Source organism: Aythya fuligula, chromosome 8, assembly GCF_009819795.1.
Source record: "Aythya fuligula isolate bAytFul2 chromosome 8, bAytFul2.pri, whole genome shotgun sequence".
Taxonomy (NCBI): Eukaryota; Metazoa; Chordata; class Aves; order Anseriformes; family Anatidae; genus Aythya; species Aythya fuligula.
The window spans coordinates 14,723,614-14,748,202 of NC_045566.1; the positions used below are offsets into that span (position 1 = coordinate 14,723,614).

The 24,589-nt window shown below is 37.4% G+C and overlaps 2 protein-coding genes across 4 annotated transcripts; one reads left to right on the forward strand and one right to left on the reverse strand.

Annotated features, from left to right (window-relative positions):
- The first annotated feature begins 488 nt into the window (after nucleotides 1–488).
- Nucleotides 489–17,616, forward strand: SPATA1 (spermatogenesis associated 1). The gene is made up of 13 exons (XM_032192163.1): nucleotides 489–527; nucleotides 1,270–1,376; nucleotides 5,302–5,419; nucleotides 7,450–7,503; nucleotides 7,599–7,923; nucleotides 8,032–8,280; nucleotides 10,014–10,158; nucleotides 10,306–10,366; nucleotides 11,289–11,406; nucleotides 12,266–12,391; nucleotides 14,240–14,409; nucleotides 16,020–16,118; nucleotides 17,070–17,616. The coding sequence occupies exons 1-13, from the start codon at nucleotides 492–494 to the stop codon at nucleotides 17,172–17,174; spliced, it is 1,713 nt and encodes a 570-aa protein (XP_032048054.1). The 5' UTR covers nucleotides 489–491; the 3' UTR covers nucleotides 17,175–17,616.
- CTBS (chitobiase) lies at nucleotides 14,897–24,446 on the reverse strand. 3 transcript variants are annotated; one of them, XM_032192165.1, is made up of 9 exons: nucleotides 24,290–24,446; nucleotides 23,894–24,032; nucleotides 22,655–22,863; nucleotides 21,705–21,876; nucleotides 20,736–20,833; nucleotides 19,861–20,022; nucleotides 19,237–19,418; nucleotides 16,475–16,580; nucleotides 14,897–15,916 (listed from the first exon to the last, which is right to left on the reverse strand). In XM_032192165.1, exons 1-8 carry the CDS (start codon nucleotides 24,419–24,421, stop codon nucleotides 16,487–16,489), a joined length of 1,188 nt encoding a protein of 395 aa, XP_032048056.1. In that variant the 5' UTR covers nucleotides 24,422–24,446; the 3' UTR covers nucleotides 14,897–15,916; nucleotides 16,475–16,486. The 3 variants fall into 3 exon arrangements, with proteins under 3 accessions (XP_032048056.1, XP_032048057.1, XP_032048058.1); XM_032192166.1 differs by lacking the exons at nucleotides 14,897–15,916; nucleotides 16,475–16,580 and adding an exon at nucleotides 17,608–18,623; XM_032192167.1 differs by lacking the exons at nucleotides 14,897–15,916; nucleotides 16,475–16,580 and having other exon boundaries at nucleotides 18,660–19,418.
- Nucleotides 24,447–24,589: the final 143 nt, after the last annotated feature.

Sequence of the window (24,589 nt, forward strand, 5' to 3'; positions counted from 1 at the left end):
TGGGTAGTGCAATGTGGAATGTTCCGTGCATGGGTGTCTTGACTTCAGCTCACAAGAACTGTCCCTTTGTCAAAGATAAATCCAGACCCTGCAAGAATCCCATTTTGGATCTTTAGGTTCACAGAAAAAACATGCAGAAAGTTATATACAGCTGAAGTACTTCTATGGAAGGACAGAAGTGTTAAGAGGAAGTACTCCAGGGCAGCTCTGTTGGAGCTGCAAGGCAGTGATTTAGCAAGTCACCAAGTTACTTAGGTGACACTGCTTGTGTAGAAAGGTGTGGCAGAGTCTGTTTGTCTACAGCGAGCTGGGAGACAGCACAGTGACAGCTCTGAGACTTCCATAAATGGAAAGAAGATAATAAAAGAAATTAATAGAGTAACTTCTTCAGTGACAGATTGTCATGAAACTCATTCTCAAATAATGTTTCAATCAAAAAGAAAATTAGAAAGCCCATCTGGCACTCACTGTGATCACGTACAGCGACCGGTATGTCATTCAGTCAAATGAGACCTCAGACATCCCAGGTGAGAGTTTATATACTTTTGCATAGCAATTTTTTTTATATTTCTTAAATAAAAATTAAAAAATATATGTTAAAGTGGCTGCCACTGTACTGTATCTAGGAGATCTGAGAGGAAGAATGTACATTTAGCCTAGTATGTATAAAAATTCTGCTTTTCTAGTTTAGTATCTGAACAATTGAAGAAATACTTAATACAGCTTTATTTGCATGGCTTCCAGTTATTGGCAGTGCTTTTCAGAAGTGTGTATCATTCTTCTCAATACCATTTGATTTCCACTAACAATAACAAGACCCCAGCATGAAGAGTCCCACAATGACCACTGGTTCGAACACAGTCTTAGTAAACTATTCAGAGCAGGCTTAGCTTTTCTTGTAGATGTTTCCAAGTGCACTTCTGTGCTCCAAGGTCATTAATATTATTGACTGTCAGAAATACTTTGATATTATTTTATTGCTTGTGCTTTCTGCTATGTTTGCATCAAGCTTTTATGGCGTAGCAGTTCTTAGGAGGTGAAACAAGGTAGGCTTTTAGCTGAAGTATTCTTGTATGCATGACATATGCTCCAGAGGAATGACTGTTTTTTCTTAAGCTATATCTGTTGCTAACACATTGACATACAGCAGGGAGCACAGGCTCTCTTTTCGCTCATTTCAATTGTTAAGCTTGTTCTGATGTGATTTATTTCTATGCTGTCAGCTGGCATTCAATCACAAATTGTTATGATAATCTGTTCTTTATTTAGCTGGTGGAGCTCCATGTTTTTTATGTCCCAGAGGAAGTGTGGAACTTCAAGCTGAATACAGTTCCTGTGGCTCTTACTAGCAAGTTCATCTCAGCTGGATTTATAAGGTGAGTATAGTCGTAGGCCCAAATGTGATAACACCTATAAAATACTTACCTGGTATCACCTTCATATTGTCCTTCAGTCATTTAGTCTAGCTGTTGCATAATTACATCTGTCAGAAAATATTCTTCTCCAATCAACTCCAGAGGGTAAGTGGTGCCCATGTCTCTTTGGGCTGTATCAGGCCAGTGCCGCCTTGATCTGAACCGCTGTAATGCACTTTCCAGAGTGCTGCTAGTATTGCTGCAGAACGATTCATGTTGTAAAATCAGTCATATTTTTTTCTGTTTCCTTGAGCCTGATTATGAAAATCTTCAATTCTTTTCCACAGTGGGCCAACTTTGAGATAGAGTGGCTCAATGAAAATGGGAAAGCCTGTCACTGAGCCATAGATCTAAAACAGAAACATTATGTCCATGCAATTGCCAGCATATCTTCTTTCTTCTTCTACAATATTTCTGAAAGGTTGTCTACAACACATGCTATGTGGGCTCTCAGGTAGCTGTCAGCACTTTGTGGAAAACTACCCAAAGGGCCAAACTTGGCACAGAGAGCTGCAGTTTTTATCTTTGATAACTTTAGAAGTTTGGTTCATACACCTAAATGCTTGACTCACAAAACCTGTGTGTATTTGGTAAGGTAATAATTTACAGAAAAAAAAAAATAATAATGTAAAGATGTGTGTTGAAACTGGGGTTTTATATGCATCTCATTTGCTTCTGTGCAAAGCTTGTCAGCTTAAACTGTAGGTTTTAACTCACTTAAATTTATGCTTGTATTGTCCCCGTAAGACAATGTATCATGTAGCTGAAAAAATTGACAGCAGCTGGATATAAGCATTTATGGAAGAATGCATTCGTTCTTGCAGCTTTTTTTTGTTGTTCTTGAAAGACTGCACAAAACCAGATAAAGTAAGTTCATGCATCTATTCTGTTTGCTGTACTTGTCACCAGCAGAGGTGCAAAATACATAGCTGGATGGTAACTTTAAATTGTTTCATATGACTAGACATCAGTCACTGCCTGTTGCTCTCAGGTGTAAGTTTATTTTGCTAAGACTCAGTTCTGAGACATCAACTTAAATTAGGATTCATACTGATTGCAATGGGTTTTATTGCTCAAGAAAGACATGCATCTGTTAGAGTGCATCCAGAGAAGGGACATAGAAATGATCAGCGGGCTCAGGCACCTCTTCTGTGAAGACAGGTGGAGATAGTTGAGGTTGTTCAGCCTGGAAGGGAGAAGGCTCTGGGGAGACCTTATTATAGCCTTCAGTACTTAATGGGGTCTTTTAAGATCAGGAAAGGCTTTTTTACCAGAGCCTGTAGTCATAGGACAAGGGGTAATGGTTTTAAACTTAAAGAGGGCAGATTTAAATAGATACTAGGAAGAAATTCTTCACAGTGAAGATGGTGAGGGACTGGAACAGGTTGCCCAAAGAAATTGTGGGCGGTCAATCTGGTAAGGACTTTGGGCAACGTGATCTAGTGAAAGGTGTCCCTGCCCATGTCAGAGGAGTTGCACTATATAATCTTTAATGGTCCCTTCCAACCCGAACCATTCTGTGATTCTATTATTCCATGCCTGGATGGGTAATTTTTGCTTGCTAATGAGTGTTAGGTAATTAATTATTCTGTGGGTGCTATGCAGTGTTGCAGCGCATTAACATTAACAATAACTAACACTGGGCCAGTGTATCACTGTCTTTAAAAACAAAATACATTTTAAGAATCTTCTCTTCTTTTAACCTGAGTGAACAGCAGCCTTGCTGCTACTAACCATGTCTGGATGTTGTTGATAGCACCATCCATCCAGCTTGGCAGTCCTAGTACTCTGTGAGTCAGCTGAACAAAGGATTCCTCGATGTAAATACAGGCCACTTCCATTAATCATGGAATTAGAGGAAAATATTAAGTACGTAATCATCTGCAGCCCTGGGTTCTTGTTCCCATGAACTTGATTTCTCAGCCTCTGTGATCTTTTATTTACTCCTCATTCCTCACCACAGAACCCATACTTTTGTTACTTCTAGATGAGATTGCTGCAATGAACTGTAGTTTGCATTACTTTTAAAGGAACACCCTGAAGCGAATGACTGGATGTGACTAGTCTTCTGTTGGCCCGTGGCAACAACCAAGGAATATGTTATTATATGTTCCTAGCAGCTGCTCTAGCAAACAATTTTCAGATAAATTTCTGTTGTGCATTTCAGGTTCTGTGTACCTAAATGATTTTCTCCCGTGATACATCCTCATAGCTACATAGATGTTTTCCCTGCTGCTCATATGTACCTTAGATTCAAATTTCTTTGCTGGTTTGGAAGGGTGTGAAGGACGTGCAGTTTTAGAATTGCTACTGAAAAAGCTTGCATTTATTGGGTTTCAGAAAACAGTTCAAGGGACTTCTCTGTGCCTTCTCTGTGGCATAAGCTTGAAAAAATTATGGTGAATGAGATATAGTTGAATTACAGATCATCTCTCTTATCAGATAAGACCCTGGAAGGATGTGTATTGAATTATGTATCCATCTTTCACGTATTTCTTTATACACTTGAAATAAATAGATGACATTAGGACTAACATCTGTAGCAAGTGTGGGCAAAAAGCGTATGGCAAAGAAATAAACAGAAGTTAAATGCTCAGGGACCAAGCAGCGAGGCCTAGACGTGTCTACTCCGCACACTGCTTGGCTTCGGTATTCCTCTGTCCCATGCCTTTCCCCAAGACAGAATTACGACCTTAGGGAGGAGGGTCCTCTAAGTCCCAAGTGTGTGAAATAATGCAAGGAAAGCATTATAGCCCACTGAAATACAGTTTTTATCAGAAAAAAATGGGGGTATTTCACATATCTGGGGTATGAAATGAAGGCATATGAGGCCATGTGAGTGTGCAAACCCTTTTAGGTTAATGGTGAAGACCTGCCCAAGTTGAAGGGACAGCATGACCTTGTCCATACTAGTTACTGACAATGGCATGTGCCATGCTATGTGCCCCAAGCTATGTCTCTGCATTGTTTGAAGAATGATAGCTGGCCTGGGCCAAAACCCTGCGAGGTAGTGTACTTACACTTAAGCAGCGTGGGTGATTAACAGTCTCAGGCCTGAGTTTGTTCCCTGGTTTATTTTAAATGACAGCATAGGAGCAATCAGAACAGTTTATGTTGAGATACAGAGCTTTTGTGTGACTCTTGAACATTCGATTTTATTCTGCAGAGATGCTTTAGTCTATGATGATTTTTATTCTGAGCTTATGACTTTGATATTTGCGTGCTTTCCAGAAGCAGATTAAACGATGTCATTCATGTTTGTGTCAGCTCTCTCATCCCCAAACTATGGTAAAAATGTTCACACTACAGTATTTGGTTTTGATTTAAAACACATTTGCATGTACGCATGCACACACCCTGTTTACAAATTTGTGTTCGAGAAAACAAAACCAAAGGAATGTGCTTGGCAGTTAAAAGTAGAGCGTGATGAAGCCTCCTTACTGCTTGAAGGAGTATGTTCTACAGTCCTGGCCTGGCTCTCTGAAACTCTGTCACCTGGACGGAAATGCATGACTGTAGTTTACAACATAATTGTACATGAATTATGTAATTCATCTGCAGATGAGCAAGAGTCTTTTTCAAATTTCAGGTACTTTCATATTCTCCCTTTGTTTGGGATTCCTAAAACATAAATATTGCTACCTAATGATACGGCAGCCTTTGTAATGCGGTCTGCCATAGTGTGATACAATGTTCTGACTCTACCACACCAAAAATCTCTGACCTATCTGTAATTGGGTTCCATTCCAGGAAATAGTTCATAGTTCCCTTTTTTGTTCATTCTTGCCATACAAGCCAGCATTTATATAGCATAATCTTCCCCCTCTTACTAACTAGCCAACGTTATTTGATCTTGCAGATGTATTAATGAATAACAACATTCTAGGGTGTCTCCTCACATCACATTAAGAGCGCTACGGGAGAAGCTTGGAGAATACCTGGGTGGAGTTGCAGTTGCAGATAAATTCAAATTTTTAAAATGCATTGGGAAAAAACTAGCAGTGGTAAGTTGATTTTTTTATTATTCTTTAGTGCTGTTCTGCTTTATAATACAAACTACAGATCTAGTCCTTGTGGATTTGAAAATATCACAAGAAAATAGAGATGAATTATTGTTTTGAATCATGTTGGAGAAGGAGCTCTTGTCAGAACATCTACTTCCCCAAATACAAATGCACAGCTGGATAGGTATATTAGAAACGTCCTTTAAAGCATCAGATGTAATTAGTTGCCATTCAGTGGAAAGATGCAAGCTTTGATAGGACAGTAAATTAAATATGACAATTCTAGTTGCATTAAAAAAATCCCCTGAGGTCATTATTGTCAGGACATGATTAGGAATATGGCACTTGAAGAATTTGCACTGGGAGCTGAGTAAGCCAGAATTCCTGTAAATGGTCCTGCTGTGACATGTCCAATAGCCTTTAAAGATCAGTCTCTGAATGAAAGCTTCTCTGATGTACATTTCTGTTCCATGAATCAGTCCAGTAATAGAGCCTGAGGAGGTTTATGTAATCAAAAAACTGCATCTCTTAATCATAACTGTTCCTTGGTCTGATTCTCTATATACTTAGCTATCTTACACACTATAAAGATTAAATAAATCTGAAAATCAGACTGATTGAAAGTGCATTTGTGTAATAGACAAAGATTTAAGTGATATACAGAAGACTTTTTTCTCCTGTTTTTCATGGATTTCCAAATACAAGGCAGAAAATTGGTGTTGTTTTTTATTTCATTTGTAGACAATATCACTAAAATTGCCTGTGCAGAAAACTAGGAAAAGCAGGTAGAGAAACATAGACAGGAATTTAAAGACTGTGATGCAATCTAAATCTGACAAGATATGCAAGTCTTCAAAAAAAAAAAAAAAAAAAGATGTTTTTAACTAAATGATAGTGAGATGGTAGATTTTCTTCCCCACTGATAGTTCTGAGGTAAATGGATAAAATTTCAAGCTCCCTTGAGAATAGCAGGAATTTAATAAAGTATTTTGCGTTTAATAGTAGATGAAATACATTAGTATATACAAGTGAAGATTTTTAGAAACAAAGATATAATTTTAATTTTGGGGATTTAGTGTTGTAGTGTTATGTATTTTGTGATAAAGGGTAATGTAAGCAAGCAAATAACTCATTTATTTGTTGTTTAGGGTCGTGGTAACCTAATTGAATTAAATCTCCATGACCAAATATTTGTTGAGTTTGTGTTTTTTTCTCAGTGTCCTGTTTCACAACACTGACAATGTAAACAGTACTAAGAGCTGTAGCCTGCTTGCAAGTGAGGGTCTTTAAATGAAAAACATAAACCAAAAACAAGTTCATTTGCTCTTCCTTTTCTTTCACATAGCCCATGTCTCTAAGTGTGAATCGATGTCATTGTGTGGCCATTATTGAGAGCAGCTTTTGGCCCCATGTTTACTCCAATTTCATTACTTAAATGTAAACTCAGATTATTATTATTTTCTACTGGAACACATCTTTCAAATATACATTGATTATCATAGATTTTGTATTTTAGGATGACTGTTGAAATCTGAAAGTGTATATCACAAAAAGAATAGCAAGATGATAAGTACTAGATGACATAGGACAGTCATAGATTTTTTTTCTCTATATACATCAAATATTTTGTGATGTTTTGTTAGATTAATAGAGAAAATTATGTTAGACTCGTCATCTCTATTCAGATTTGACTTGAAACAACTTCTGGCAAAGGCAGTGTAAGATTTTGTTCTGCTGTGATTGTTAGATCAGGTCCTTTGAACCATAGGAGAAAGTGCAAAGGATAAAGAAGTGTATTCAGTACATCCATATACTTTTGTGTGTCTGATTTAAATTTTGAAAAATAGACAAAGTAGTTTCAGTGCTATGTTGGAAAATAGAACAGCATTCTATGTTCCTTCTTCCCCATCAAGCTATTACAGAAGAAAAATGTTGTATGTAAAGATGATGATAGAATACATAAATTAAGTGACAACATTATTTTTAAGAAAGTATTTTACTGTTTACACTTCTGTTCTTTATCTTCTAAGGTAAAAGCAAAGCAAGAAACAGAACTGGAACTGAAGTCATTTGCTCCCCCTTATGTATGTATTTTATGGCTTTTAAGCTATCATTTTCAGAAGCTTTTTATGTTGGTAGTTTCTTCTTTTGTGTCTGGTTAATATACTGCATATTTTAGGCACTGTATCCTGAATTATATTTATTACCTGGAGTGGCATACTTTGAAGATGTTTATCCGTTATCATCATCAACTAAACAAAGATGCCACTTTAATGCAGAAGCTAATAGGTATGGTCATGGATCGAGACTACCCAATCTTCCCCAGCAAAGTGAAAAAAGCAGACCATTTTTAGAAAGCATACAGAGCAGTCATCAGCTAGAAAATAAGGAAGTGCACAGTCCTGCAGAATGGACTGATAAAGAATCTGTTCCAGTTTTGAACACAAATCATGAGCAAGACTACAACAGGACTGCATTAAAACAGGCACAATTCAGAGTGAAAGGTAAGTTTAACAAAGATCGCAAAGAAGAGTGATGGAGTAAAATAACTATTATGGTTAACATTTACAATAAAATAATATTTTTTTTTTCTCAAATCAATTATTATGCAGATCAAAATAGATCCAGTGGATCTCTCTTCACACCAAGTCATTCAAATTCTACAGATCGAGGGTCTGGAAAGAGCTATATGCTGTTACAGAAATCCCAGCAAAACCACCATAGCGAAGATCAAGAAGAGCATAATACTCCGAAGAGGAATGACAAAGCCAAAGGAAATGCTCTTACTCTTCACATAAACCACAGTGATGAACAACGCCAGACTAACCAACCACACCAAAATCGCATGAAATACCAAACAGGTACACTGTTTATTGTCATCTTGGTGCTAAGCCAAAATTTTTAGAAAGTTGGCAGAGTAAAGCTAAGTTTAAAAAAAATCTGTAGTTGCAACGTAAGTTGGAATATTGCTGTTAGAACAGTATTCTAATTTTTAAAATAATATCTTTCAAAGAACCATAGTTTTTACTTTGGATGAGTCATTCATTATAATTATGTACTGTTGTAGGGAAGCACTTTAATATAGTCAATGCCTTTGTCTGATCTTATTTATATGGAAGCAAATTACTGAGCAGCTGCTGTAAAGATTGGAAGATAAGGATCCCATAATTCAACATCAATTTTAAATGAAAAAAAAAAAAAAGATCAGGAAATTGGGGAATGCAATTTATTCACTTCAACTTCCATGGTTATCTTATGCATACCTACATTACTAATGAAAAGAAAGTGCTTCCTCCCCTCCTTCCTATATACTGCTGATTTATTTATGTACTATTGAACAGTGGCATTCCTAAAACTGAGAGGTAAGAGTATTCTTTGAACAGATTACAGTGAAACTGTTAGAAAAGAATGGAGAGGTTTAAAGAACACACAAACTAGCTAATAATTCTGTGCCAAAATAGAAAATGTAGTTTGAAAGACATCTGTTAACTACTACTTCCTTTAAAATGAAGTATCTTAGGGATACTGGGGGCCAAGTCCTGAACAGTTCTCTAGTGTTCTTAATATTGCTAAATTTCTAGTAATTACAAATAAAGAAATGACTGAAGCATTTAAATTGGATTGACCACTGTTAAATTAGCATCAAAATGATAACATAAAATGTTTTTCAGGAAATACTTTTGAAAGACAAATCTTAATATTTGAGTATAATTTTACATTAATTGTAAAGGGGATGACCCTGTTCTACTGCAAATTTCTAATGAGGAATTATTAAATGAGGCAATATTCATTTTTTCATACATATGGGCACCTTATTGATTTTCTGGATATCCAGTACTTTGAGTAAGAAAACAAAAAATGTGATATTGTGACCTTAGATGTGTCTGAAGAGTGTACTAGAAGAGCCTTCACAGATGACTTTTCCATAATTTCAATTTCCATTGATAATCTGTCAAAACTAGCTTTGTCCCTCTATCATCATGTTAACTGAAGCCTGAGACCATATATATATATATGTATGTATATCTAATATAATATATATAATACATATATGCATATATATGGGCATATTTATACAATTGAGAAGTTTTCCAGAACTTTATTTTGAATGATGAGGGATGTAGAATTTTGTAATTTAAAGTACAGGCAAATTCTGTCATCAGTTTTCTTTTGAAATGTTTAGCCTGTATAATTTAAAGGAGATAACATTCAAATGCAAAACATTTTGCTGTCACTTTCTTTGCTGGCTCCAGTTTGTAGGAGATCTCCAGGGTCTCAAAGGCAGAAAATGTTAGAGAATTATTTTAGGAAAGGAGAAATAATTAAATGATTTCATTACCTGTTGTCACATTTCCTCTACTCGTTACCAGAATTAGTTAGATACAAATTCTTGAAACAGAAGTAGATTTTTTCCCCCTTATTTCTTTCCTCTGTTATTCAGAAAACCTTTCGTTACCCCAGATGTAATCCTATTTATTGTATTGACTCACTGAATTTCTAATACAGGCTGGAAAGTTCAGGTGTTGACAGTCAAAAAAAGTGTAAATCTTGTGAGTGTAATCTGTGTATTTTGATCATCGTTATCCTGTCACAGAACTAAACACCAAACTCCTAGTTACAAACATGGAAAATAATGACCACAAAAAAGATACCAAACTAAAAAGAGACAGAACACGGGATTCTGGAAATCTTGAAATATTAGAAGATCAAACCACAGAATATATAGACAGAAACCAAAGGTTAGTAAATGGTAATTCTGATAAAAGAATGGATAATAATAATAACAAAAAACTGATTTTACATACTTCAAATAAATGAAAGAAAATGGAGAAATAAAACAATATCATTGCATGAATTTTCACTTGCTTCTTTGAATTTCTCTTTAGTTTGCTGCAGTACAGAACTAGCAAGTCTGTAACTGGTCCTGGTGAAAAACTGGATAATCAGGTATGTTTTTCAGGATAGCATATTCTTTTTAATGTGGAGCAATAAATATAGTCCTCCACCTAGAAACTGACTAATTTTGTAAGACAGGTAACTCATTAGAAATACGAAACATGCAATGTAGATTTTAGAGTAATTGAGCAAAGTTAATTTATGCAATGCTGCTTTGGAGATTTGCTAATGATAAATCAGCTGTATATCTAAACAATGATAAATCAGAAGCTATACCTCTGGTTATCATTTAATAGGAACTATGTATGTTGTATCTTTCTCAGTCTTATTAACATCAGCCTTTTTAAATTTATTTTTTAGTTTCTTGACAGCAGCATTGTATTGGCTGTATCAGTGATGTTTTTATAATTTCGTATTTCCTATGGGATAAATCTTAGTCTTATATGGGATAAATCCTAATCTCAAGTAAAACTTCTGAGAAAAAAAAAAATTATTTAAAACATACATACGGTATAGTCATAGTATCTGAATAAGAACATGTTAGGAAGACAGAGCGCCCACATGCCGTCATACAGCATAACCACTGTCACTACTGTCATCTGTGAGCTATTATAAACTTTGGTTTAGAAATGAGCAATCCAGCTTTTGTTAATCAATATGCCTGACAGCAGTTTTCAGGCCGGTCATTCTTGGTCTTACATGGGAGTGTCAGTAGTCTGTGGAGTTACAGACATGGACAAGAATATTTAGCAATAGTCTGTCTTTTGGTCCATGTATTATCCTCTGCAATTTCAGTGTTCTGATGCTGTTTGCAGATGTCCATCTGTTTGGAAGTTTGTAATGAATAAAAGAGATTATATTCAGAGTTCCAATACATCCTCCCCATTCACTCAGACCACTTTCAAAGCATGTTTAATGTGACTGTTCAGGGTTATAAATTATGTACATGTAGTTTTGTCTTTTGACCCTCTAGGAAGATGAGAACAAGCAAAACAATTCTGCTTGTCCAAAAGAACATATTTCACCTCCTAGTCTGCCTTTTCTGTCACTTTCTGTAAACCCGGCTCAGGTTCCTGCATTTCAGGCAGAAAGTAAGTATGTGCTTCCAAGAAATGCGTGGGGAGTTAACATTTAATCAAGACTGAACAGTTGATGAAGACAGAAATACTTTATGAAAGAATTTGTACATATATTTATTCCCAGGATTGTTAAAAATTTTAATTTGTATTTGGAAAATTGCAGGCATCTAATGTTGCCTGAGTTGTTCATAGAGTATGGCAGAAGTTCCCATTGCTAGAAGATTGGTCTCATGGACTTGGGTGTGGAAGGAGAAAAGGAGGGAGTTTAGGGGGAAATACTGTTGGCTCACGTGAGAATGAAGCAAAGATGCTAACTTGCAGAGGATCCTCAGCTAGTGTGTAGCAGAATAGTGAAAAGGGAGGTGACTGACTTGTTGCAGTCTAGTTAAAAGTTTGAGCTATTACAGGCTTATTAACACCTATATAGGCTTATTGACGCCTATAGTTTAAAGAAAGATTTATATCACAAAGTATTTTGAAGTAAGAAGAAATCCTCTGGAGGCTTTTTTCGCTTGATGTTGCAAGAGTTTTCAGTTTATGCTATATACATCTGAATAGATTCTGAAGCTGATTCTACTGACATGCTGCCTAGGCATTTAAAAGTGTGTTTACTTGTTTGTGCGTGTGTATAAATGCCTGGATGCATGCTGGGATTCTCATTTTCTTCTAATGTGTCAGCCATTTCCAAAAGTCAGGAATAGTTTATATTCTGAAAAAAGTCAGAATAGTTTATTAAAATAGAAGAATTCCTACTGCCTGTTCTGACAGAGTTCTTGGCATGATTTATGACGGGTGCATTACAAAAATTTTGATTGATCCTTCCTACTTACAGTATCCAGATGCTTGATAAATATAATTATAATATCTTTAGAAAACAAGATGGTAGAACAATTGGAACAAATGAAGAAAGACAGAAGGCACATGGAAAAAAATAGAGAAGAACTTGTCAAAAAAGCTAAAGGGCTACTGGAACAAAATAAGCTGAGGAGATGCCATGGTACATTTTTAATTTATTTTGGAGTTTGGAATGATTGAGAAACACTGAAACTAATGTGAAAATGTTTGTCTCTTTGTCAGTGAGCTTAATTACAGAGAGTGCAGTTGGCTAAGCAGTAGCTCTGAGAAGACTTATTTGTGTAATAATACAGTAGAAAGGTTGAAAAGTCTCCTTCTAGTTGTTTTTTTTTTTTTTGGGGTGCAGTTTTGTAAGTCTAAAAATATGCTGGCTTTTATAAACTGTCCAAGTTTTTTCCTGTGTATATACAGCACCCAAAGAGCTATTACTGGCCATTTTGCTGTTTGAGCCTTGAGACAATTGACATACTCTAAAATTGCCTATAGTTGGTGCTTACTGAGGTTTTACTGTGTTAACAGGGCTTATGTTCCAATTGCCAACATAGTATTTTTTTATTTCTAATAGTATCTAATAATTCAGCACATGGCATGGAAGGTAGAAGCCTTTCACGGCAAGCTTGACAAACCTTGTTTTTTAACAAAGGGAGTATTTAATTGAAATCTCACTCAGATTTTCTTTGTAAAATTATTTTCAAGTTTATACTTAAGCTATCCTCCTGATGTCACATTCCAGTTATACAGAGATGAGATTTAATTACATTGACATTTTGAGAGCACTCTTTGTACATAAATACAGCTGAATCACTGGCAATCTCAACTATTATCTGTAGCTTTGTCAAAAGGAGAAGACATGCCAATTCTCCCAGTTATTCTCTGAGGGCATGGCTACACTGTGCTCTGCAGTGGAGTGAAGTTGTATCTTAAAAAGGGAACTTGGCCACTTGAAGGAGTGAATCTGCAGTAGCGTGGAGCTGCAACGCAAGCTATGTTACCCTGCTGAGATTAAGTCCTGAACTGCTCTTATGTTGTCTTAAATTATGCTGTTCAGTTAGGTAAATAAAAGGTTATTTCACAAGAATTTAAACAGCTTCTGCAGGTTCTTTCAGGAGTATTTGTACCTCTGAATTATTTTAATGAGACTGTACAATTTCAGAAGTGAATGCATTCACAAACATGCTTCTTCCCAAGGTATGAAGGGAAGAGCATATTCTGGAGGCCCAGCAATATTCCATATTTAATTTCATCTGAGGATTGCTGTGCTGATGGTCACTCTTGGTTACATGCTGTATAGTGCTCCAACAGCTGGGCTTTTCTTTCTTTCTTTTTTTTTTTTTTTTTTTTGGGGGGGGGGAGTAAGTTTTTAAGGAGCAGTTATCCTGCTTTCTTAAAATGTGTCTGGAAAAAAGGAATAATTTAAGATACATCACAGAGTAACAAATGTGTGTGGCAATAAGACTGCCACACCACATATGGGATATGTATGTGCCAGCCACTGATAACACATAACAACATAGCTCAAGGAATCATGGTTAAATTTTAAGTAAGTGTTTCTCATGATCTTGGGACTTCTGATCAAAATTTCTGGCTGTGCAGAGCTCAAATTCTGCATAAAGACATTAATGCTGCTGCTACAAGGAGGCTGTGGACTTCGGACTGGTGAGCACCAGCCTTAACAGGTCTGGAGCACCTGTGCAGCTGAAGGCTGCAGAACTGCCAGGCCAAATGAAATTCGGGGTTTGGACCTTGTGTTTTGTCTCAGTAGACAGAGAGAACCTTATGCTGCAGGTGATTGTGTGAAAATTCTACTGCATGTATAGAGAATGTCATTTGAAAAAGATTTTCGTGATTTTTTTTTAAGAAACCTACTGCTAATGTTTAATGTGTGCGTTGGCCAAATGAGTCTTGTGAGATCGGTATCATCATTTCTGTCTTCAAGAGACCTTAGAATAAGATGAATGAGACCAAACTGTATTACTGTTTTCCTTTGTAGTTCGTGAGGAATGGAAAAAGAAATACTTTGAAACTAAGAAGGCTACGGCTTCACTGGAGGATGTTTTAAACAAACTGCAACAAGATTTGGAGCTTTATCACCAGAAATTACTCTTGCAATTAGAAGCCAGAGATAGCCGAAAACAACTGAACAGTAAGACAAACTTGAAGGTATGTACCTAAACTATTTTTTTTACACAATTTACTTTTTTTGTAAAAAACATAAATGAAACTAACAAATTCATCATTGATGACTTCTAAACTAGCTTTAATAGCCAAGTATCTCTCAATAATCCAAGGTGTGGCCACTACAGAATTACCACATTCCATTCTTCTCAAAAAGACTGAAGAAATGCTTGAGTCTAAGCATTTTAATCTTTCTGCTTTGTGTTTGTACAATACCTTCTCATTACAAACTCCCCTTTTGTTTCATATGATTAATGAATTGTTCAGTTCTACATTATTCTCATCTAAAATTTCATGTACAGAGGTGATGAATTCTAATTGTTTTTGGGGAAGAGGCACCTCTGAAGCTCTTGGAGTGGTTACACCTGAATTATTGTGCAACTGTGAGTCTTGTGTTACATTGCTGGTGTCAAATTAGGGAAGTTCAAAGAGGAATTAAAAAAAAAAAAAAAAGATAAAAGGGGAAAACACCCTTCCCAAGAGTTACAGCTGCTGTTTTTTTTAAATGTATTCATAGAAGCAAGTCTAGTTGCAAATCTGAAGCTAGACTACGAAATTTATAAGCTGGTGGAAGTACATGTAGTGTCTTATGCTTGTACCTGAAAGGGGGGAGACAATCTAAGATTGTACATTATATACAACTGTGGATTATTTGAGATAATGTATCTAAAATATAAGAATATGAAGTGTTCATATTACATTTCTATTACGAGCTACGTTCAAGTATGTTAATGCTTCTTTTTGGGTGTCAGGGTTTTTAGACCTCCTTGGCAGGGCACAAGGTGCCTCTGTACAAAGGATGTGCATAACTTCAAATGCAGTTATGTATTGGCTAGCATGCAGAGATGAGAGACAGGACTTAATGAGCTATGAGGCTCATTAAGGAGAACTGTGATCTCCACCCCTCACAAGTAAGGTGAGGAATTGCTGCTGGCCAGTCAGGCAGGAAGAGCTGGGTGCTGGGGCTCCAGGGAGCAGATCCTGCTGCTGCTGAGCTCTGTCCTCCACCAGCTTTGTCCACGCTGGTGACTGAATGCAATGACGGGTCATTCCTTCGGAGCCCCCAGCTTGTCCGACTGTCCAGCCTGCTTTTTTTCTTTGTGACTCTGTACCTTTCCACCTTTTCTCTGTGGTTTCAACCAGGAAGCTAGGGTTTCTGTAGTGTAGCAATCTTATCAACAAGTAAGTGTACTGCCTAGGGGAGAAAGTGATTCTAAGTCTGTGAGGAAAAAATATATATATATATTTGAAGCGTGCCTTTTTATTTTATGTGGGGGGTAGTTGTAAAAGTTAATTGCAAAACAACTTCCTGTTAACTCAGGAGATCGGATCTGGACCTCAGCTTCCCAAAGAGGGAGTGGAAGAACTTCCACACCTAGGGGAAGTGGAAGGGCTGGATGGTTGTTGAGGAGAGCTGCCCTCTGTTGGGGAGCAGACTGTTTGCAGAACGAGATGCCAGGCAAGCACTGAAGACTGGAAGAGAGTCGAAGAGCTGGAAAGAGTTTAGAGAATTGTTTCTGAGTGGTGAAGTAATACTGAATGAATGAAGAGATATCTTAATGCTCAACTAAAGTTTTTGTTGTTGTTTCATACAGAATAACAAAATCATCCAGATTACTACAGTGCAGCATGAACTCGATCAACTGAGGAGGAAGCTGGATGATACAAAAATGAAGCTCATAATAGAAATTAAGGTACTCTGCATTTATCCTAGTTATAAAGTGTCAAAATCTTACATGGTATAAATTAATCTTTCTAAATATTAGATAATTTAAATCATAGAATCGCTTGGGTTAGAAATGACCTTAAAGATCATCTCATTCCAAGCCCCTGCCATATTCAAGGCTGCTGCCCACTAGATCAGGCTGCCCAGGGCCTCATCCAACCTGGTCTTGAACACCTCCAGGTGTTCAAAATACATTTGTTGTACAGTTCTTATTTTCAAGTTTCATGGTATTAGTTATCATAATTTAGCATTTGAGCCAAATTACTCCGGAGAATTAGTTCATAGGATTATTTTTGAATGTATGGCATTCAAGTACTTACTTACATTTTCAAGGTACTATGTTGCAATCTTTTTCATGAAATTCCTATTCCACTCTGATGGTAATTGAAGGAGCATACTAGGCGACATACTGGTGAGTTGCACACCATAGCTAAGAAAAAAAGAAAAAAGGTATAAAGGAAAAAAAAGGAGGGAATGGTTCTCCGAGCAGACAGCAGTTCTCTTCACCTGCTTTATTCCATACCATTGCTACCTGTGGCTTCCTTAGAAAGGAAGGTGATGATACAGGCCTTCACGCTGGATAGACACTTAGATATGAATGTTTGAAACCTGAGTCTTCTGCATCAAACAGATTGCCCGTGATCCTGTTTACTGTCTAACCTAGGGTGGGTACACTTCCTCCATTGTATAACAAGGAATGAAAAGAACAATGAATTCCATGGTTGTCTCTTAAAAGCACCAAGGCATAGTGCTAGAACTAAGCTATCTAATTAGACATGTAAGATTTCAAAGATGAAAGATGTATCGTGTATTCAGCAATCCTGTATAAAATTCAATCTTAGTTACATAAATTCATATGCATGTCAACTCCAAAAGCTTCATTAAATTACAATTCCTTAAATGACTGGTTCTTCTGCAGATGAGAAAGCAGGCAGCATCTGATTTACGAGCACTGAGAGCAGAACTGACACAGAAGAAGATTCATTCAGCTTTAATTCTCCAGTCTGGGAAATCAGGTATTTAAGAGGATGACTCAACTGTAACATCTGTAAAGTCTATAAAAGTCCTATAATGTATATAGAAACTTGGAAATTCAGAGCATTTGTTTATATGTTCTTAAAGTTCTCTTATAAAAAGACATTAACTGTTTAAATGTGGAATTTGTATACTAGCCCACTAGGGGACTGCATATCACTTTTAAAATCTGTTAGTAAAACCAAACTAAGTTAATCTGTATGTTCAAGTAGCTGATAAACATTTCACTAAGTTATTTTAAAAGTGCAAATTAGTCAATCATGCAATTTCAGTATGCTGATGTTCCTTCATTAACAAAATACCTATTAAGCACGTAAACCCATAATCTAAAACTTCCCATTCAGATTGTTGGAGCAGCTATTCAATTTTTTGATACATGATTAAAATGCATCTTTTTTGGAACTCTAGCAAAAGTAATTTTTATTTAGCTATTTACTGAAGTCTATTTTTGTCATTACAAGTATACTTATCTATAAATTGGTGTATTATTACCTTTACTAATTATGGAAAAAAATCTCTAGTTCTTTCATATCTAGTTAGTTTTGTTTCCTCCCTCACAAGAAAGCTGCATCAACATTAGCTTTATTCTATAATTAGTGGAAGATGCAAGCTTTGTTTTGACTAAGTTCTAATGATGATCTTGGTGCTATTTACAGTACTGTATGCTCTGCTTTTCTTTATGTTCATGCATGTGCATGTATTTACATAACAATTCTCTAAAAATAATCAGAAACTCTTCTTAGTCATTTTTTTCTAGATCTGTTTGCTACTTTGAAGTTCAAGATGTTATTACGTTAAGTAGAACAATAATGTGCTAGGAATTCATGTCAGCTAAAAAGCTGACAAAGCTGTATTTGTTACTGCAAGTGAAACCCTGACGGGAAATCAGTAATACTGGAAGAAACTTATGCCACTTCTCAGAGGACTGACTTCCAAATGTCTTGAGTCAAACCACCCTTTTTACAATTCATTTTTTAAACAGAGGATTTGCATAGATTTTAGTGTTAAGTATTAAATTTAGTATTAAAAGAACAACTGCTTTTGCTCATTTCAATAATGAATCCTGTGTCTTGTAGTTCATAATTGTTTTAAGACACAAGAGCAGGCAATTGGCTACTGGAAAATCCGAACCAACTTTTTTTAAAGTTAACTTTTTTGATGTCTCAATACCTATCTTGCAGTCTAGCATATAAACATAAATAGTATTTATGTCTTATAAATTCATCAGGTTTTCCACAAAAGCTACAGACTAGAATTCTAGTGGAGAGCCCTCTGATTTACCAAGGGAAAAAAAAAAAGGATGATGCAACCTTAGTAGGTTTCGCCTGCTTTTCATCACCTGTAGTATCAAGCAGTCAGATGCTCAGATCTTCTCCTCGGCATCATCATGGTAGTGCTTCTGGTTCTGTGCTATTACTCTATGTTGGTTTCCCTGTAACTATTTAGCAAGAAAAAACAAAAACAGAAAACTGACTACATATGTCTAATTAAATAGTTTAATTAATGGAGTCACTTAAGCAGGGCATAGTTGCACTTCAGTCTGATTGTGAAACAGTTCTGAGAAACAATGTAGGCTGTAAACCACGGAACAAGTAATGCATAAACAGACAACACTTTATCAACCTTAACAAAAACAATGTTTTACTGAACAACAAAAAAGTCCTGTAGACAGCAGTCCATCTCTCCATGCATTAGGCAGCCTCAGCAGAGGACTGTTATTAGATGACCCCTGTAAATTCACTTGGTCTTACTTGTTACCAGATACGTTCTAAGTTGAAGCTTTAACCAACTTACTATGGTAGTGAAAAACTAAAAGGGTGATAAGTCTCTTAAAGAGCACTGCTGAAGCAATACTGGAACTTTATGAAGAATGAAGATACAGCTTTGCATACAAAATAACAAGGTGAATTTGACCAGCTCTCAAAGTTTTGATTGTAATCATGGTATGTTTATAAATAATTCTGTTACACATTATGTGTCATAATAAAAAAAAAAAAATCTGATTTTCATAGTTCTATATCAAGTGATTTACAATTTTATGTACTTCTTACGGTGTCAAGGCTTGCCACATTGCTTCAGTTTGTTGTTCTGCTGCAGCTTCCCTGGAATAGTCAAGACTATTTCCATTCCACATGCCAATGCCCCTTAGGCCTCTGTTCTTCACATAGGCTGCTTTAAGAGAGATGCTGCGAGGGTCATCAAACCATACTTGGTGGAACTGACCAAGAGAATCCTACGAAAACACAAACACTTCTGTAGATAGGCTGATACTGACAGTAATATGATACATTAAAGTCTGTTGAGTTTTGCTTACACCTTCTATTCAGTGCAGCATCTATCTTAGTTTAGATCAGTCATCAACATCAGAAAACTGTAACAGTGAAGAATGAAGCTATAGGATTTCTTTGGCCAAAACACCCTTTTTGACATTACAAATTTCCCCTCAATAAGATTGTGGAGAAATGAAAACCTGTATTATGCCTGTAGCGTTCAGCCACTGCACCCCATTTTCAGAAGAAGAAATTCAAGAGATGAAAATCTGCCCATCCTTTACTACGTGAAAAAAAAAATAGGAAACAAACTGAAAAATCTAACCCTGAAAACTTTATAATCAAAGAACTATGGTTCATAAACATGTCCACAACATGCATGGCATCTTGTAAAGGGAGACATACCTTGTATTCATAAAACGGAGACTTCTGTACCTCATCCCATAGCACCCCTGAAATAGAACTGTTCACCTGCTTCATTATTGCTCCGTAGGGGACCTGACGCCCTGCAGCATCACTGCACGGAGCCCCACGGAAAGGTATTTTGGAAAGGGAACAAACATGATCCTGGGGGGAAAAAAAAAAAGCAGAGTGCAGGAGTTTAACGTTACATAGATTTACTGAACTCCAAAATAGCAGTACAGCCAATAATAAAGTCACAAAACCCCCAAATCTTCAACTATCTGTGCTAGTCATGTTACTTCCAAACAGAAGTAAATTAAACAGATTTTGTTCAAATTGTAGTACCACAGGATTGGATTGTCGTCATTCAACCTACACATTTGTCTCATCTTTTCCCCTTCCACTTCTAATTCCTTACATTTTAATTCCTTACATTTTTCTTAAGTATAATGTTTTTTAAGACTCCATGATTTATCCATAAACTGCTGTACTTTAAGTCCTAGTTTTGCTATTGTTTGTTACACCTGATCTTTAAGCAGTGAGCTTAATCACTGTTGAGAAGGCAGGTAAAAGTGTCGTAGTGCCTTTAGATATCACCTCTTCCCGTAGAGATAACATCTATAGCTCCTCAGTGAAATATGGTGCTTGGGTATATTATAGGGTTCAGGTTGCCCAGGGGGAGATAAAAAGCCCTGTTTGGTAACACACTGCTTATCAGTTATCAGCCAAAGAAAAGTCTTGAGTACCAGTTTTAAGCTCTTAACCATCAGACCACAGAATTTCCTAATCCACAAACAGGATCACTAACATGTAGCTGGCTCCTTCTAAGGAAAAAAAAGATTAACAGTATGACTGTAAATGAATAATCTTTATCTTACCTCAGATAAATTTAGGCAGACATAATCATAGCCATACCAGGGGACGCCCATCACAAGCTTCTTAGGATCAATGCCCATAGTAATGTACTCTTCATATCCTAGTTTTGTAGGAAATAAAATTACTTATTGCATTTTTCCATGTTTTATATTCTTTATATTTATATTTAAGTTCTTTACCTCCCACCCACAGTCCTATATTTGCTCTATTCACATCCTATAGATCTGCTCACACCTTCAGTTGTCTATAGCAGCTTTTGCGACAGTGCCAATAAGCACTGACATATTTACACTAATTCAAACTTCATCAGTAGGTACTTCTTAGAAAGCAAGGAAGACGAAACAAGACAAAACACTAAGAAAGTGCTGTTTTAATCAGCATTCATTCTCATTTGCCTCTCAGCTCACCTGTGCTGACAGCTCCTTGTGGGTCTATGTAGGAAAGCAAATCAGAGAACTGATCCAAATTTAAATTAACCTCCCTCTTGTCTTACTTTTAAGACTGTCAGTTCCCTAATCCAACTCACTGTGAATGTGCATGAACAGCTGTACCAGCCGAAAAGAAAGATGGGAATGCACACAAGAGACTGTTTAAACCCACATTTGCCAAAGGAAGCTACAGCTTCAAAGGGACCCGCACAGTTCACAAGGATGAGACAAATGTTGCAGGTTCTTTGCAAGCCCAGGCAGACACCTTTGCTTTGGCTGCCTTTTGTCATTCTAACAGTGTTTTTCACAATCATAAGGGCGAGACAACAACTTTACAAGTAGGAACACACAACTGCTAAAAGTCTATCCACGGTGTCTCATAGGGATCTGCAATACTGGTTTCCCACTAGAACAACACATTATTTGAGGCTACTAGAAAACCTCAATAAAACAAAAAACACATCTAAGAAAAGGCGATTGTTTCTAACCATTCATACAAACAAACAGCAATATTCCAATTTCTGAAGAGGCATCTGTCCTTACCAACTAAAGTCTGGAGGTAAGGAGCATTGGCTTTTGCAACACAATCAGTCCAGATCTGGCTCTGTTCATCATAAGACATCACAAATAAGAAATCACAGGCATCTGCAATCCCAGTGTAGTTGTAGCATCTTTTATCAATGCATGCAGGGGACCAAGCCACATCAAATGTTACCTGAAAGAAAAATGCATGTTAGTATCGTGTACAGCACTTAGGCACTCTTGATTTATGGTTACAGAGCTGTAACTTTTAAAGAGTATTTCCCTAAGGTTGCAGAATGTTCACATGGTGATACCAATGAAGTATATATGTATCAGCTGCTCAGCTGATAAAGCAAACATTAGGTAATAAGCTGCCATTGTTAGTGAATTCAAGGCCCAAGATGCTGTTTTCCTGAGTTATTTCACCATTTACCATATAATTTTAAAACACCAAAGAAATTGTAACATGAAAACCATCTGATCAAAAACAAGAAGCATGATGCAAACTTTTAAAACATCAATAACCAGCTTACGACAACATTAGGAAGCTTTTTCACCAGAAGGCCCTGCTTTGAAAGAGTCCTTAAGCCATACTAGTAACTGGCAGCTCCCCCAACAGGGCAGTAACACTGTACCTGCAAATCTCAACGAAACCCTTCTGCCATTTAAATTAATGTAAGTCAAAGAGAGTGATTTTTATGATAGAAATATATATATATATATGTATATATAGAGAGAGAAAGAGAGAGAGAAAGAGACTATATAGTCATATAGACTATATTGTGATATATATCATTTTATGATAGAAATATATATATATCATAGCTAACATTCATAATTAACCACTGATGATAGTATCATGCTTTAGATTTGGCATTTATTTTCATATTCATATGCTAAACAGCATTCTCAAAACTCCATATGTTTCATGAAGTTAAACTCAATGTTTGTATGAAGTACATTTTTATTACCTGTGATCCTGGAATCTCTCTGTGAAAAGCATCTGTAGTTTCTTTAACAAGCTCTGTCAACGCATAATATTCAGGGGAGGTTTCATTAACTTCTTGCTCTATATCTATATTAATTCCATCCATATACTGTTTTTTGGCAAGGTCCACCTGTTGGGATATCCAGGCTGCTCTTTTAGCAGGATCAACAATTTCCTTAAGAGGTACGTCACCTAGATAAGAGGTGTTCAAGAGTCAACGTAACATGTATTTGCATCACAATAAGGAGGAAAGATTTGTCTTTACCAAGCCAAGTAATATAACCAGAAAATAAAACATCCCCACAACTATAATGGCATCTACTTAATCCTGACACCATATGTGAAAAATAGAAAGGGCTTAATTTATTTTTTTTCCAAGCATAATTTTGAGAATCCATACCAGGAGAGATTACCAAACTTATTTGAGACAGTCTTTAAAACAAAGTTTCTTTTGGAATTTGTTTTCTACAGTTTTAAGCATCTCCTTCCTTCTACTTAATACTTTTAGCCACTCTAAGTTTCCTTCCTTGAAGTCAGTTGGCTTCCAGTATTTCCACGGAGCCAGAGACTGTGTCTTACTGCTCAAAATAAACATACTTTTACATTTAACCTTTGTTGTTCTCCACATTGTGGTCTTTGATTCTGTTTATGCCTCATCAAATCCAAGACCTGATTACAGAACATATGCATAGGTTGACCCAATGGACTTTGTCTTTCTCATCAGTATTTGTACACAAAGCTCCTGAGCATTCACATTTTCAAACTCCATCACGTCCTAGAACACAGGGATTAACTGAAGTGAAAAATACTAAAAATTGCTTACAATCCCTTTCCTTACCCTGTCTTTTGGGTATTGTGCATAACATTCAGAACACAGACCCAAATAATTGTCTTCTACAGCTTTACTCTTTCCTCCCTTCCTCGCAGCTCTCCTATGGCTGTGAAGCTCCGTTAGGGGAGATTTTATTTGGACATCACCAGAATGGTTTTGTTATTACTGTGACACAAGACATCACTGGTTTTCTTTTTAATACCCTGCATACCAGCACATGCAAAATGCCAAGGTATTATAGCCCTGTGTGCATTATCCTCTTATTACTTAATCCTTACTTATTTTAACACTTCACATAGCTGTGGCTGTAAAACGTCAAGGTATTCTAGTCCTATGCACGTTATGCTCCTATTTACTTAGAAATACCCATATTTTGATGAGTTAGCCCACCTTTTAGCACTACCCTGGCACCTTGGGAATGAGCGTAGCACATAAGCTCTGGATCATACTTCCCGAAAGCTGCCACAGTTGTAACTTTCGACCAGTCATAGGATTTCCAGGCATTCTTCCCCACATCGAACACAAAGACCTAGAGGCAGGAAGAAGTCGTCCCATCAGTTCCCAACCCTTCTCCACGGGACCCTTCTCAAGCTCTCCCTTCCCCACCCCTCACACGAAGCCCTATGGCGTGGCTGTGGCACTGCTGCAGGTGGCGAACTCACGGCCCAGAGCTGAATCAAGCCCCCTGGGTGCGCCCAGCGCGGCTCACCCCGCACCGGGGCAGCTCCCAGCACCGCAGCCTCCCTCCCCGCAGCCGGCCCTCCGGCCACGGCCAGCCTCGCCAACCTCGGGGCCGCCGGTGCCCGCGACGGGCTGACAGAGCCGCGGCTTCTGGCAGGGGCAGGCTGCGGCTCCGGGACCCCCCAGCAGCTGCAGAAGGCCGAGGGGCAGCAACCAACCGCCCCGCGGCCGCCCCATGCCTGCGGCCTCCGCTTCCGCGCCGCGCCCCGCGGCAGGGCGGGTCCGGCCGAGCAGCTCCGCCCCGGAGGCCGCGGGGCCGGGGCTGGGTCCGCGGTGAGAGGCCGGGGGAGGCCGGGGCTGGGCGCCGCTGGGAGGTGGGGAAGGGCCCGCGGCCTGCCTCAGGAG